The sequence below is a fragment of the Mustelus asterias genome, chromosome 2 (assembly GCF_964213995.1).
Source record: "Mustelus asterias chromosome 2, sMusAst1.hap1.1, whole genome shotgun sequence".
Lineage (NCBI taxonomy): Eukaryota > Metazoa > Chordata > Chondrichthyes > Carcharhiniformes > Triakidae > Mustelus > Mustelus asterias.
Window position 1 is genome coordinate 77,014,247 of NC_135802.1, and position 13,708 is coordinate 77,027,954.

Genomic DNA, 13,708 nt, shown 5'->3' on the forward strand with positions numbered 1-13,708 from the left:
AGTACAGACTGGCAGCTTGGTTCAGTATTCTTGAAAGCACCATATGATCTGGAAACAAATGTGGAAGAAGTTATCATTTATGAAGCTACCGTGGTGTGCTATTTATCAAGTAAATGTCCCAATTTTAACTCCGAATGGATAAGTAAACATATTTGGTGAACAAAAAAAGCTCATCAGTAGGTGAAGCTGTGATTCTGCATTATAAGTAATTTATCAGAAAAGAATACATTAATGAAATGAGAGTCAGCAGTGATGCCATATGTGTTTATAGTGTAAGCTCATGTTTATGCACATTCTGGCGTTGTAGGACATCAAATTATCAACAGATCAGTTGAGATCTAATGCATTCTTATCAGTAATAGACTAGGGATTTAAGACATATTCATATATTCCAGATGTATATATATATATATATATATATTCATAGATCTCATTAAACTGCCAGGAGAGCAATATCCCTCCACAGATGATCAAGGTTTAAACATGCCCTCTTATTATTTTGGACATCATCATCTGAGTATCATACCAAAAGGAAATGAAAGGTTAAAGACTGGGCAAAGAACTATACTGCCTGTGAATTGGACACATTGATCTATGATCAAATTTCAGAGAGAACATTTCCTGAGAGGAAGTTCTGCATTGAGAGTGCCTAGTCATAAAATCTGCTCATGTATCTTAATTATTACAATTATTTGGCTTAAATGATTCACTGTGCCGCCGATGTATCCAATGTCACTTTTCTGGGAGGGATTCACAAACATGTTAACTTTTGGTATCGAAGAAACAATCCATCTGAAAAAGTTTGATATTTTGTTTGACAGATATAAATGGGAATTTTAATGAGATGAGATGCTTTCTACTCCGGATGACGGTGTAACTTGTTGGTGTATGAAAATCTGGTTCCTAACTTACTATATTAATGTCATTTTCATTCAGTCTGAAAGAAATATTCACTTGTATGACTGAATATTTCAAGTACAAAATTGAGTTATTTGTTGCCAGATTATTCAACAAGTATAGAGAAACAAATCAGCCTAGTGTGAATTATGGTTGTAAAGAAAATATAACATTCACAATGAAATTGCTTAATGTAATGCAGGAAACATGTGAATGAAATTTTCTCTCTTTCTTTACAGATAAAATAGAAGTTAAAGTTGGAGAATACAATGCCATAGCTGACTCCCTGGAATTAATTAACAACACTCTTAGGTTTCAAGGTAGGACAAGCAGAATGTTCATATCTGATATCTTTGTTGAGACTAAGGTGGGAACCTGAAATTTGGGATTCCCCCGCGTGCTATAATTTTAACTTCCATGATCGATGTAAACATAAAAACATAGGAAATAAGAGCAGGAGTAGGCCATTCGGTCCTTCATTCCTGCTTTGCCATTCATTATGATTATGGTTGATCATCCAACTCAATAGCCAGATCCCACCTTCCCCCCATATCCATTGATCCCTTTAGCCCCAAGATCTCCTCATCCTAGTCCTAAAAGGTTTACTCCATATCCTTAGATTGCAATCCCTGGTCCTGGACTTCCCCACCATCAGCAACATCCTTTCTGCATCTATCCTGTCTAGCCCTGTTCAAATATTATAGGTTTCTATGAGATATCTCCTTATTCTTCTAAACACTGGCAAATATAATCCTAACCGACTCAATCTCTCCTCAAAAGTCAGTCCTGCCATAACAGGAATTAGTCTGGTAAATCTTCATTTGACTCCCTCCATAGCGAGAACATTCTTCCTCAGATAAGGAGACCAAAACTGCACACAATATTCTGGGTGTGGCCTTACCAAGACCCTGTATAATTGCAGCAAGACATCCCTGCTCCTTTCCTCTCAGTCTGAAGGCCATTTGCCTTCTTTAGCGCCTGCTGCACTTGCATGTTTACTATCAGCAATTGGGGGGGGACACCCAGGTCTCATTGCATAATCCCCTCTTTGTAGCCATTCAGATAATTGCCTTCCTGTTTTTGCTACCAAAGTGGATAACCTCACTTTAATCCACATTATACTGCATCTGCCATCCATTTGCCTGCTCATTCAATTTTCAACTCGCACTGAAACATCTCTGCATCCACCTCACAATTCACCCTTCCACCCAGCTTTGTGTGATTTGCAAATTTGAAGGTATTACACTCATCTAAGTCATGAGTATATATATATTGAATAGTTGAGGACCTAGTACTGATCCCTGCAATTCTCCACGAGTCACTGCCTACCATTCAGGAAAAGACCCATTTATTCCTACTCTTTGCTTCTTGTCTGCAAACCATTTTTGTATTCATCTCAATGCACTACCCCCAATCCCATGCACTTTATTTTACATACTAATTGCTTATGTGGGACTTTGTTGAAAGCCTTCTTAAAGTCCAAATAAAGCAGTAAAGCTACTAGTGTAAGCTGCTTGTGTGTTGTTGGAGCTGCATGCATCCAGACAAATGGAATATATTTCATCACACTGTGGTGTGGTCCAGTTACGTTTCTGTTTAATAGTTATCCAAAGAATGTTAATTGTGGGGGATACAAATGTCAGGTGGAGGTGGTTAAACTGTCCCTTGCAGGACACAGTTTTGGTCTGACACTTGTGAGCTGTGACTGTTACTTGCCATCTTATCATCGCAAGCCTGAGTTTTGTGCATGTCTTGTTGCATGCAGGCACATACTGCTAATTATGCTCAGACAAGGAACAGAGAAAATTAGCATGAGGGTACAGCAAGCAATTAGAAGGCAAATGGCATATTAACCTTTATTTCATGGAGATTGGAGTACAGGAATAAAGGCACCTTGCTAAAATTGTACAGGACTTTGGTGAGACTACATCTGGAATATTGTTTTGATCCCCAAATGGAAGGATATAATTGTATTAGAGGTGGTATTAAATTGTTTTCTGCAATGAGGTGTTGTCCTATGATGAGAGGCAGATTAATTTGAGCCTGTATTCTCTGGAGTTGAGAAGAGGCAATCTCATTGAAGCATACAATATCCTGATAGAGTTTAATAGGGTGGATAGTGAGAGATTATTTCTGCTGCTCAGGGAATCTAAAATACAGAGGCACAGTCTCAGCATAGGGGGTTGATCAATTAGGACTGAGATGAGGAGGAATTACTTCAAACTATGAATCTTTGGAATTCTCTATCCCTAAAGATTTAAGGATGCTCCCTCATTAGATGCATTTAAGGCTGAGTCGAATGGATTTTTGGTCTCTTAGAATCAAGGAGCAAGCTGGCAAGTAGATTTGAAGCCCAAGATCAGCCATGATCATATTGAATAGTGGAAGAGGCTTGATAAATGGTCGAGTATGGTCAACCCCTCCTATTTCTTGTGTTCCTATTCGAGAAATTGTGATTGGAACTGAGCACTGCAATCATGAACAAACGCTCCCCTTCTAAACTTCTATTGGAGGGGTAATAATTGATGAAGCAACTGAAGACATTTGGGTGGAAGACACAGCACTGGAGTACTCCTGCAGTGTTGTCTTGTAGTTGATTGATCTGCAACAATCACAACTACCTTCCAATAGGCTCGGTATAACACCAGCCAATGACAATCTTTTCCCCCTAATTCCCATTAACTTCAATTTTACTTGCGTTCCTTAATGTTACACTTCATTAGATTCTGCCCTGATGTCAAGAACAGTCACTCTCATCTCACCACATAGTCCTGATGAAACCTAAACCAAACATTAATGAACAGGTTATTGTTGAAAAAATTTGTCTTGATAGCACTGTCAGCAACATTTTCTATAAGTTTTTTGATGACTGTGAATAGACCAATGGGGCTGAAATTGGCTGACTTGGATTTGTCCTGTTTTCTGTACCTGGTAATTTTCCACTTTGTCATGCAAAAGCCAGTGTTATAAATATACTGCAAGGGCTTGATTAGAGATACTACTGGTTCTGGGGCACAAGTCTTCAGCATTGCAGCCGGGATGTTGTCAGTACCCAGAGCCTTTGCTGTCCCCTGTGGTCTCAACCATTGCTTGGAGTAACTAAAAAGGCTGGCGACTGACATTTGTGATGCTGGGAACCTCAGAAAAAGGCCTTGATGGATCATCCACTCTGCACTTCTAGCTGAAGATGGTTGCAAATGCATCAGTCTTGTCTTTTGCACTGTATGTACTAAACTCCATAATCATTGATGATGAAGATGTTCTTGTAGCTTCCTCCTTCCAATTTAGCACAGTGGTAGTGCAACACAACTACAGATTCAGATGACTACAGACTCCCTGGAAGGTATTCTGCACATGGATAAGCAAGGACAATCAATTCACCACCATTATCAGCACATGTGTTCCTACCCTAGAAACCGGTATAGTAACCAAGGGTGGTTTTGATCGTAAAAACAGAAAATGTTTGAAAAACTCTGGAGATTTGGCAGCAACTGTGGAGAGAGGAACAGAGTTAATGTTTTGAGTCCATGTAGATATTCTTCAGAGGTAAAGAGAGGGAGAAATGTGATGAATTATGTAATGTATTAGGGATGGAGCTACTGAAGCAGATAAGAAGGTCAGTGATAGGTGTGAGCTCAGAGAGATTGCAACAAAGATGTGTAGGGCATGAGACAGAGAAAGTGTTAGTGGCACTGGTCTACCCGAATGAGTCCTCAGCTCCTTTGGATGAGATTGGGGATTTGAGTCCTACAGGTGGTCTCTTAGACTCTGCTGAGCAGAAGAAGAATTAATAGATAAATCAAGTTCACCATTCCAGTGGTGATCTGGATTGGTAGATGAATGCAGCATCTCTGGCCTATTCACTTTCAGAATCACAGAATCATTATGGTGCAGAATGAGGCCATTTAGCCCATCCACCATATCTGCACTGATTCTCCAAATGGGCAACTCAACTAGTGCCATTTCCCCACACTCTCCCTATAACCCTGCACATTCTTCCTTTTCAGATAATAGTCGAATTCCCTTTTGAATGCTTCAATTGATCCTGTCTCTTCCACACTTTCAGGTAGTGCATTCGAAATGCTAACCACTCGCTGCGTAAAAAGATTTCTCCTCATATCACTTTTGCTACCTTGATGTGCCCTCTCATTCTCTTTTATTCTCATTGTACTTACTCATGAAGTTTGATACAATTGAGTGATTTGCCAGACCTATTCAAAGACTCAACCATGTTGCCATTTAATTATTATCCAATATGTGCAACACTGTTGCCCTCTCTGTTTCTGACCATCAACAAAATTTCTCTCCGTGTTGCTGGACTTGTGTGTAGCCCATAGCAGATAAGAATGGCAGATTTCCTTCCCTAATGCACATTGGTGAGCAAGATGGATATTTATGACAATTCGGTGGTTACATGGTCACCATTATTAATACTAGCTCCCTTCCCACATTTTATTTAATTAAGCAGATTACTAGACTCATGGACTGGCCTCTCTAGGGGACGGAGGACAGCAGAGAATAGTAAGCAGTGGAGAAATATTGTTCACAGTATACCCAACCCTTGCAGTGAGGACGGTTGAAAGACCAGACAAGATAACAGCCTAGTACTATCACAACTATGCTACTATTTTTGCAGGCTTCCCCATTTCCTGCCAAATGTCTTACTTTATGCATCATTGACAAATTCAAGATTTTATTCCCTATCTCTCTGTGCAAATCAGTTTCTTAAGTGATTTTAAAAAATCTGACCAAGTACTGACTTCTTGGCTTTCGTGGCTTTTCATTTTTACCCAATATAGGCAACACTCATATGTGGGCTTTAACAAAGGGTCATCTGGACTTGAAACATCAGCTCTTTTCTCTCCTTACAGATGCTGCCAGACCTGCTGAGATTTTCCAGCATTTTCTCTTTTGATAAGCAATACTCAGTTGCTCTTTCTGTTTCTCAAAAGAATTTCTCTCCATGTTGCTCTATTTAACTACATTTCTGTAACAAGTCTCATGTGATATACCTTACTAAATGCCTTCTGAAAATCCAACTATACTACATTTACTGAATTTTCTTTATCTACATAGTTGATTCATGTATAATTTTATTCCTGGGTCCTAATAACAGGGAAGTCCTTTCTTTTTGGCCCACCTCTAATCTTGTTCCAACAATTAGTTTCTGAAATATGGGTTAGGTTGATTGGCCATGCTAAAAAATTGCCCTTAGTGTCCTGAGATGCGTAGGTTAGAGGGATTAGTGGGTAAATATGGGGATAGGGCCTGGGTGGGATTGTGGTCGGTGCAGACTCGATGGGCCGAATGGCCTCTTTCTGTGCTGTAGGGTTTCTACGATTCTATGATATGCCTTTATGTCTCAAGATCCTTAAATGGTAAACATTTGGCTCAAGGACAGTTATCAGCCCTTAACAGTTGTAGCTGTCCAACGTTCTTGACTGACCCCATGGCACAAAGTACTCTAAGCATCAGGAACACAGCAAAGATAATTGAATGAGTGGGCCTCGCATTATCAGGTGAGGGTAGCTCAGTATAGTGCAAGCAAATGAGCTGTCTGACGAATGAAAACCACTTCATCTGCCTCATAATGTTTGCTTCTAAAAAAAAACATGAAATATATAATTTTAAAGACATAATTGAGTAATGAATCCTTGGTCAGAGCTAGAGTATGATGGCTTGTGCTTTTTGACGTTGATGCATGAGTAAAAGGTGCCTTTCAAGGTTGGCAAGGCAACCACTGCTGTGTTTTTGATTTTGATGATTTAATTTAATGAATTGTGCTAAATACTTCAGTGTGAAGTTCAATGGACGTTATTTTTGATCATTTTAAGTTGAACTCCTGTTTCTGCTTTCAGGTGTGGAACCTCCGAAGGACAGGACTATTATACAGCCACAGCTGCGCAAGATTTCCCTACCACTCTACAGTATTCTTTCTGCTTTGACTGTCTTAGGAATGTTCATGTCCAGTGCTTTTCTCTTCTTCAACATCAAAAATCGAAACCAGAAGTAAGGATTTTATTTGAATTCTTTCTGGGGGAGAAAAAATTAATACGGCTGCATTAAAGCGAGTCACATTAAAGAGTTCAGATAACGGCCAGAATTTTACTGTCCTGCCCGCCACGGAAGTCGGAGCAGTCGGGGTACAGAGCATGGAAAGGTCCGTTGACCTCGGGTGGGATTTTATGGTTTCAGGACAAGCGAGGTCCTAAAATCCCACCCAACATCATAAAAACACAAACACTGCTCATATAGATTGTGTTCCTCATCTATAATAATGATTACAGTCCTACCATTGATCTGGGGTAGCCATTCATTTTCAGTGTATGTTGCGAAATTCATGGGGTTAGTTTTATACAACCAAGTCCAGCAGCAGACGATATGTAGATACTGACAGTGAAGCTCTAGATAGTATTATTCAAAATGATTAACTATTTCCATGTGATTGCTGTGAATTTATTGAATGATATTGAGTGAATGAATAAAGTAACTAATCGCTAGCAAATATACTCATCATAAATTCTTAAGTATTTAAACCACGACAAAACTATTTTAAAAGAAAGGCTTTCACACATATAGTGTTTTTCACAACCACCGCTCAAAGTCACAGTTGTAATATAGGAAATGCAGCAAGCTTATATAAGCTCACATGGAGTGGCACAGTGGTTAGCACTGCTGCCTCAACAACACCAGGTTAAAGTCCAACAGGTTTATTTGGTAGCAAATGCCTCTAGCTTTCAGAGCGCTGCCCCTTCGTCTGACGAAGGGGCAGCGCTCCGAAAGCTAATGGCATTTGCTGCCAAATAAACCTGTTGGACTTTAACCTGGTGTTGTTAAAACTCTTACAGTTTTTACCCCAGTCCAATACCGGCATCTCCACAGCATGACTACCAGCCTCACAGCGCCAGGGACCTGGATTCGATTCCTGGCTTGAGTCACTGTCTGTGTGGAGTTTGCATGTTTCCCCTGTGTCTGCGTGGGTTTCCTCCAGGTGTTCTGGTTTCCTCCCAAGTCTGAAAGACGTGCTGGTTTGGTGCATTGACCCAAACAGGCGCCAGAGTGTGGCGACTAGGGAAATTTCACAGTAACTTCATTGCAGTATTAATGTAAGCCTTACTTGTGATTAATGGATAAACTAACTAACAAATAAACAGCAACATGACAATGACCAGATAACCTGTTTTTATGATGGTGATTGAGGGATAAATATTGGTCAGGATGCTAGGGAACTCCCATGCTCTTCTTTGAAATGGTGCCATGGGATCTTTTGCATCCAACCGAGGGAGCAAGTGTGGCCCCCATTTAATGTCTCATCCAGAAAAACAACACCTCTGACAATACAGCACTCTATCGGTACTGCACTTGAGTGTTAGCCTTGAATTTTGTGCTCAAGTCCTAGTGTGGGTCTTGAACCCAAAACCTTGTGACTCAGGGATGAGTGTGCTAACATAGCCACAGCTGGCACACCTGCTGGAATTTACTCCATATTCAATGGTGTTGAAGGCTTTCTTCATCCCATAAACTAGCCCTTTGCAGTTGTCAGTTCCAATGAAATATGCTGCAATGAATTTGTAATGATTCTGTGTTTTGGCCTATATCTGAGTGATTTAGTTAGGAAACAACGAGCAGGATGGCACAGACCGTTTAATGTAGAAAATGTCTCCAAGTACTTTAGAGAAGGAGAAGAAGGGAAAAGAAAAACAAACAGGAATAAAGAGATTGATGAGAGAGTCAGGAGACTTAACTAACAATTTTTTTGGTCAAAAGACTTGTTGTGAGTGGGCTTTCAAAGATGGAGAGAAGTGAAGCAGCAGATTGGTTTGGGCAGGGAGCTACAAAGAGTAGGTCTGCCATAGCTTAAGATTCTTTCAGCTGTGTTGAGTGAGTGGAGCAGCAGTGTACATAAAGCAAGAATGAAAGGATAGAAGATTGAAGATGAATACATGAAAGGCTAAGCTGAGGTGAGTGATTTGAAGATAAGGATGAGGATTTTAAATGTGACATATTAGGGATCAGGGACCCATTGAAGGTCCATGAGGTGCAGGGAGCTTAGTGCAGCACGGGAATGGCTATATTTAGTGTTGGATGGGTTTACATTAATTTGTATAAGGCACTGAGGTACACTGGAGATAATTTTGTAATGGAGTGAGCAGCTATTTCTGGAGCTCAAAAGGAAATGTATTTAAATTGCACATTTCTGCCAGGAATGGCCCTATACTGAAAGTATATATCCTTCATCAAACTATCCTGACTAAAATTGCACTGAGGCAACTGAAGTAAGGATAGGCTATTTTTATGGTATATTTTTAAACTTTGGGATCATCCCAATTGACGTGGTTGCCGTTTCCCAGTCCTGATGATTTCTGTGTTCTTATGCAAGGTAGCAAAGCCAGCTGTGAATTAAAAAAAATAGAAAAACAGAATCTGAGCAACCTGCGGCAAATGTTGGGTTCCAATTGATTTTATTTTAAATCTTTATTTTTAGTATGATAGTAATTTCCAATATTTTATTATTATACGTTACCTGCTTTAGTTTTGCAGGCAAGAAGTCATATTTTATTTCTGTAAAAGGTCACTCAAGGGAAATGTCATTTCTTAGGAATGGCCAGCATTTTAATAGCTCAGCCAAATCGCTAAATGTTTCTGTTTCATAGGTCCCCTGCTGCCTATCTCCAATATGGTCGGTAATTTTACCTTCAGGCATTTGTCTTGTTCTGCTTCCATCTGTTTTGTAAGTTTTAGTCTGCATAATTTCTTAGCAGTTTTATTATAATTTGCAGTAGATAGTTGAGGTCTATTTCTCTGAAATGCTTGTTTATTCACATACTATCCCAATTCAAAATTCACACTATCTTCCTTTTGTATTTATTTGTTTGGAGAAGTATATTGTATCTGTCATGTGTGCAAAGGCTTTTCCTGTAATTTTGAGCAATCCTCGGACCAATTTTCAAAATCCAATAGATTGTGTGCGATATTTTACGAGGTACAGAAGCAATCGCAGGGACTGATTATGCCAGATCTCCACTTCTTTTACATACAGTGCACATGTCTGATGGGCATTTTGTGAAAATATTGTGTTTTGCAATAACATCTTGCATATCATTTTCCGGCCTTCGCACTGAGCTTCTTCAATGGCTACCCATGTTAATGAACATCCAGGGTTACTGGCATTGGACACCGTGCAGCAGAAAATGTAAAAGCTCAGTAAAAAGGTTAATTCAAAAACTTTTGGACCATTTCTGCACAGAATTCTGTAGCACATGCAGCACAGATGTAAGTTCTTTGGCTCAACTGTTCTGAGCCAAAGTTCATACTCCACAAGAATCTCCTCTCTTGTAGGAACATCAGAACGGGAGTCGGCCACTCAGCCCATCATTCCTGTTCCACCATTTAATGAGATCATGGCTGATCCGTGACCTAACTCCATATATCTGCCTTTGGTCCATGTCCCTTAATAACTTTGCTCAACAAAAATTTATCTATCTCCAATTTAAAGATAGCAACTGATCAAGCATCAACTGCCATTTGTAGAAGAGAATTCCAAAGCTCTACTACCCTTTTTGTGTAGAAGTCTTTCCTAACATGTCTCCTAAATGGTTTGGCCCTAATTTTTAGATTTTGCCCCCTAGTTCTGGAATCTTCAACCAGTGGAATAGCTTATCTTTATCTGCCCTGTATTTTTCTGTTAGTATCTTGAAGACTTCGATAAGATCACCACTTAACCCAAACGTGTCTAATTTGTAGAATCTCTTTTCATGATTAAACCCCTGAAGTCCAGGCATCATTCTTGTAAACCTACATTGCACTCCCTCCAAGGCCTAATATGATCCCTAAGGCATAGATCTGCTCACAGTACTCTAGGTCTAACCAGGGTTTTACATAGCTGCAGTATAACCTCTGCGTCTTTATACTCCAGTCCTCTAAACATAAAGGCCAGCATTCCATTAGCCTTCTTGATTCTTTTCTCCACCTGTTCATGACATTTTAACTACCTTTGCACCTGAACTCCCCAAGTCCCTTTGGACATCTACTATATTTAACTTCATACCATTTAGAAAGTACTCTGGTTTATCTTTTTTCAATCCAAAATGAACAACCGTACACTTGCTTAGACTGAAATCCATTTGCCACAGTTTTGCATATTCACCTAATCTATCAATATCCCTTTATAATTTTATGCTATCATCTACACTGTCTACAATGCTGCCTAACTTGTGTTATTATCTAGCCCCATCAGCAAATGCTCTTATTCTTTTGCCCTCATGCATTTAGCTTGCTTCCCCTTAACTGCAATGAAGCTATTTGCCTCAACTGCTCCTTGTGAGAGTGAGTTCCACATTCTAATTTCAGATAAATACGTTTCTTCAGAATTCCCTATTAGATTTATTGGTGCCTATTTATGACACCTAGCTTTTGACTTCCCCACTGGTGGAAATATCTTCTATATGTCAACCTGACCAAATCCCACAATTTTAGTGATATCTGTTAGGGTCATGTTGTCAAACTGTTCATAAAGAAACAATGCCCACAATGCTGAAAGTGACACAATGTCAAAATTCAAACTTTAAGTAGTCAGCACGGCTTTGTCAAGGGCAGGTCGTGCCTTACGAGCCTGGTTGAGTTCTTTGAAAATGTGACCAAACACATTGACGAAGGAAGAGCGGTGGATGTGGTCTATATGGACTTCAGCAAGGCGTTCGATAAGGTCCCCCATGCAAGACTTCTTGAGAAAGTGAGAGGGCATGGGATCCAAGGGGCTGTTGCCTTGTGGATCCAGAACTGGCTTGCCTGCAGAAGGCAGAGAGTGGCTGTGGAGGGGTCTTTCTCTGCATGGAGGTCAGTGACCAGTGGAGTGCCCCAGGGATCTGTTCTGGGACCCTTACTGTTTGTCATTTTCATAAATGACCTGGATGAGGAAGTGGAGGGATGGGTTGGTAAGTTTGCTGACGACACCAAGGTAGGTGGTGTTGTGGATAGTTTGGAGGGATGTCAGAAGTTGCAGCGAGACATAGATAGAATGCAAGACTGGGCGGAGAAGTGGCAGATGGACTTCAACCCGGATAAGTGTGTGGTGATCCATTTTGGCAGATCCAAAGGGATGAAGCAGCAGTATAATATGAAGGGTACCATTCTTAGCAGTGTAGAGGATCAGAAGGACCTTGGGGTCCGGGTCCATAGGACTCTTAAATCGGCCTCGCAGGTGGAGGATGCGGTCAAGAAGGCGTACGGCGTACTGGCCTTCATTAATCGAGGGATTGAGTTTAGGAGTCGGGAGATAATGCTGCAGCTTTATAGGACCCTGGTTAGACCCCACTTGGAGTACTGCGCGCAGTTCTGGTCACCTCATTACAGGAAAGATGTTGAAGCCATTGAAAGGGTGCAGAGGAGATTTACAAGGATGTTGCCTGGATTGGGGGGCATGCCTTATGAGGATAGGTTGAGGGAGCTTGGTCTCTTCTCCCTGGAGAGACGAAGGATGAGAGGTGACCTGATAGAGGTTTACAAGATGTTGAGAGGTCTGGATAGGGTAGACTCTCAGAGGCTATTTCCAAGGGCTGAAATGGTTGCTACGAGAGGACACAGGTTTAAGGTGCTGGGGGGTAGGTACAGAGGAGATGTCAGGGGTAAGTTTTTCACTCAGAGGGTGGTGGGTGAGTGGAATCGGCTGACGTCGGTGGTGGTGGAGGCAAACTCGTTGGGGTCTTTTAAGAGACTTCTGGATGAGTACATGGGATTTAATGGGATTGAGGGCTATAGATAGGCCTAGAGGTGGGGATGTGATCGGCGCAACTTGTGGGCCGAAGGGCCTGTTTGTGCTGTGGCTTTCTATGTTCTATGTCCTATGTTTATTCATGCTGATAGGATTGGATGTTGGAGCATACATGTGGATAAGGCATCTTGTGAATGAGGAGTGCATAACTGCGCCACAGCAGCTCTTTGAAAGGATTTGTGTACTGTCTAGCCCTGCCAATAGTCCAGTTTCTGATGTGGGTGTCGCATGCAACGTTCCTGGCTTCTATACACTTTTGCTTACCACATAAAGCACATTCTGTGACAACCATAATGCGAATGCAACCAAAACAGTGGGCACAGAGGATGACCAATATTACCTGCATGATATATTGCCACTCAAACTGTGATGCCTACACTTAGGCCAAGATATAATATTGTAGTGTGGATGCCTTACACCCAGCACCCATGCTTGAAATGTGCCTGTTGCCCAGCATATCCCCGTGGACTCTGATCATTGAGCCTCTCATAAAGTCAGGCTTGGATGGATCAATGAAAGATACAAAGAACATCTCAGTGAAATCATATGTGATACAGTGGAGAAGGTGGCAGACCTCCAAAGCATCACAAATCAGCCAGCAACCTTAATCCTGTTGCTAGCATGTAAAGATAGACCTTAGCATGTTGCCCTCATTATTATTGGAAGAGTACCCTTAATAATGTTACCATTCCTTTGTGTTCTCTAGTATACAAACACACAGAGAGTCATACATATGTGTTAGTGAATATATTAAAGAAGTATTCAAAGCTGCTATGTATAATGTAAAAGGCTTAATTATGGATGGCATCATTTGCTCTCGTACACTCCAACAAAGTGCATCCCCGTGTTGCTTCACAGGAGATGGAGTCAGGCTGTTCACTTCTTTGTCTTAACAGCAATAAGGAGCCTGATGACCTGTTTTGTCATGTGGGCACCCATTGAAACTTCCTCCAGATTGCAGCCTCTACATCTCTGCATGGGCAGGCTTATGTGCACCAGACAAGGGCTCTCGCGAAAGGGCTGGGGTGGTGGAGGAAGATG

General features: G+C 40.9%; 1 protein-coding gene across 1 annotated transcript in view; it reads left to right on the plus strand.

Annotated features, from left to right (window-relative positions):
• gabbr2 (gamma-aminobutyric acid (GABA) B receptor, 2) overlaps positions 1-13,708 on the plus strand; it is an 895,535-nt gene that overhangs the window by 736,622 nt on the left and 145,205 nt on the right. The window contains 2 exon segments of the mRNA XM_078200470.1: positions 1,137-1,217; positions 6,756-6,906. Of these exon segments, the coding sequence (XP_078056596.1) occupies positions 1,137-1,217; positions 6,756-6,906 (232 nt within the window).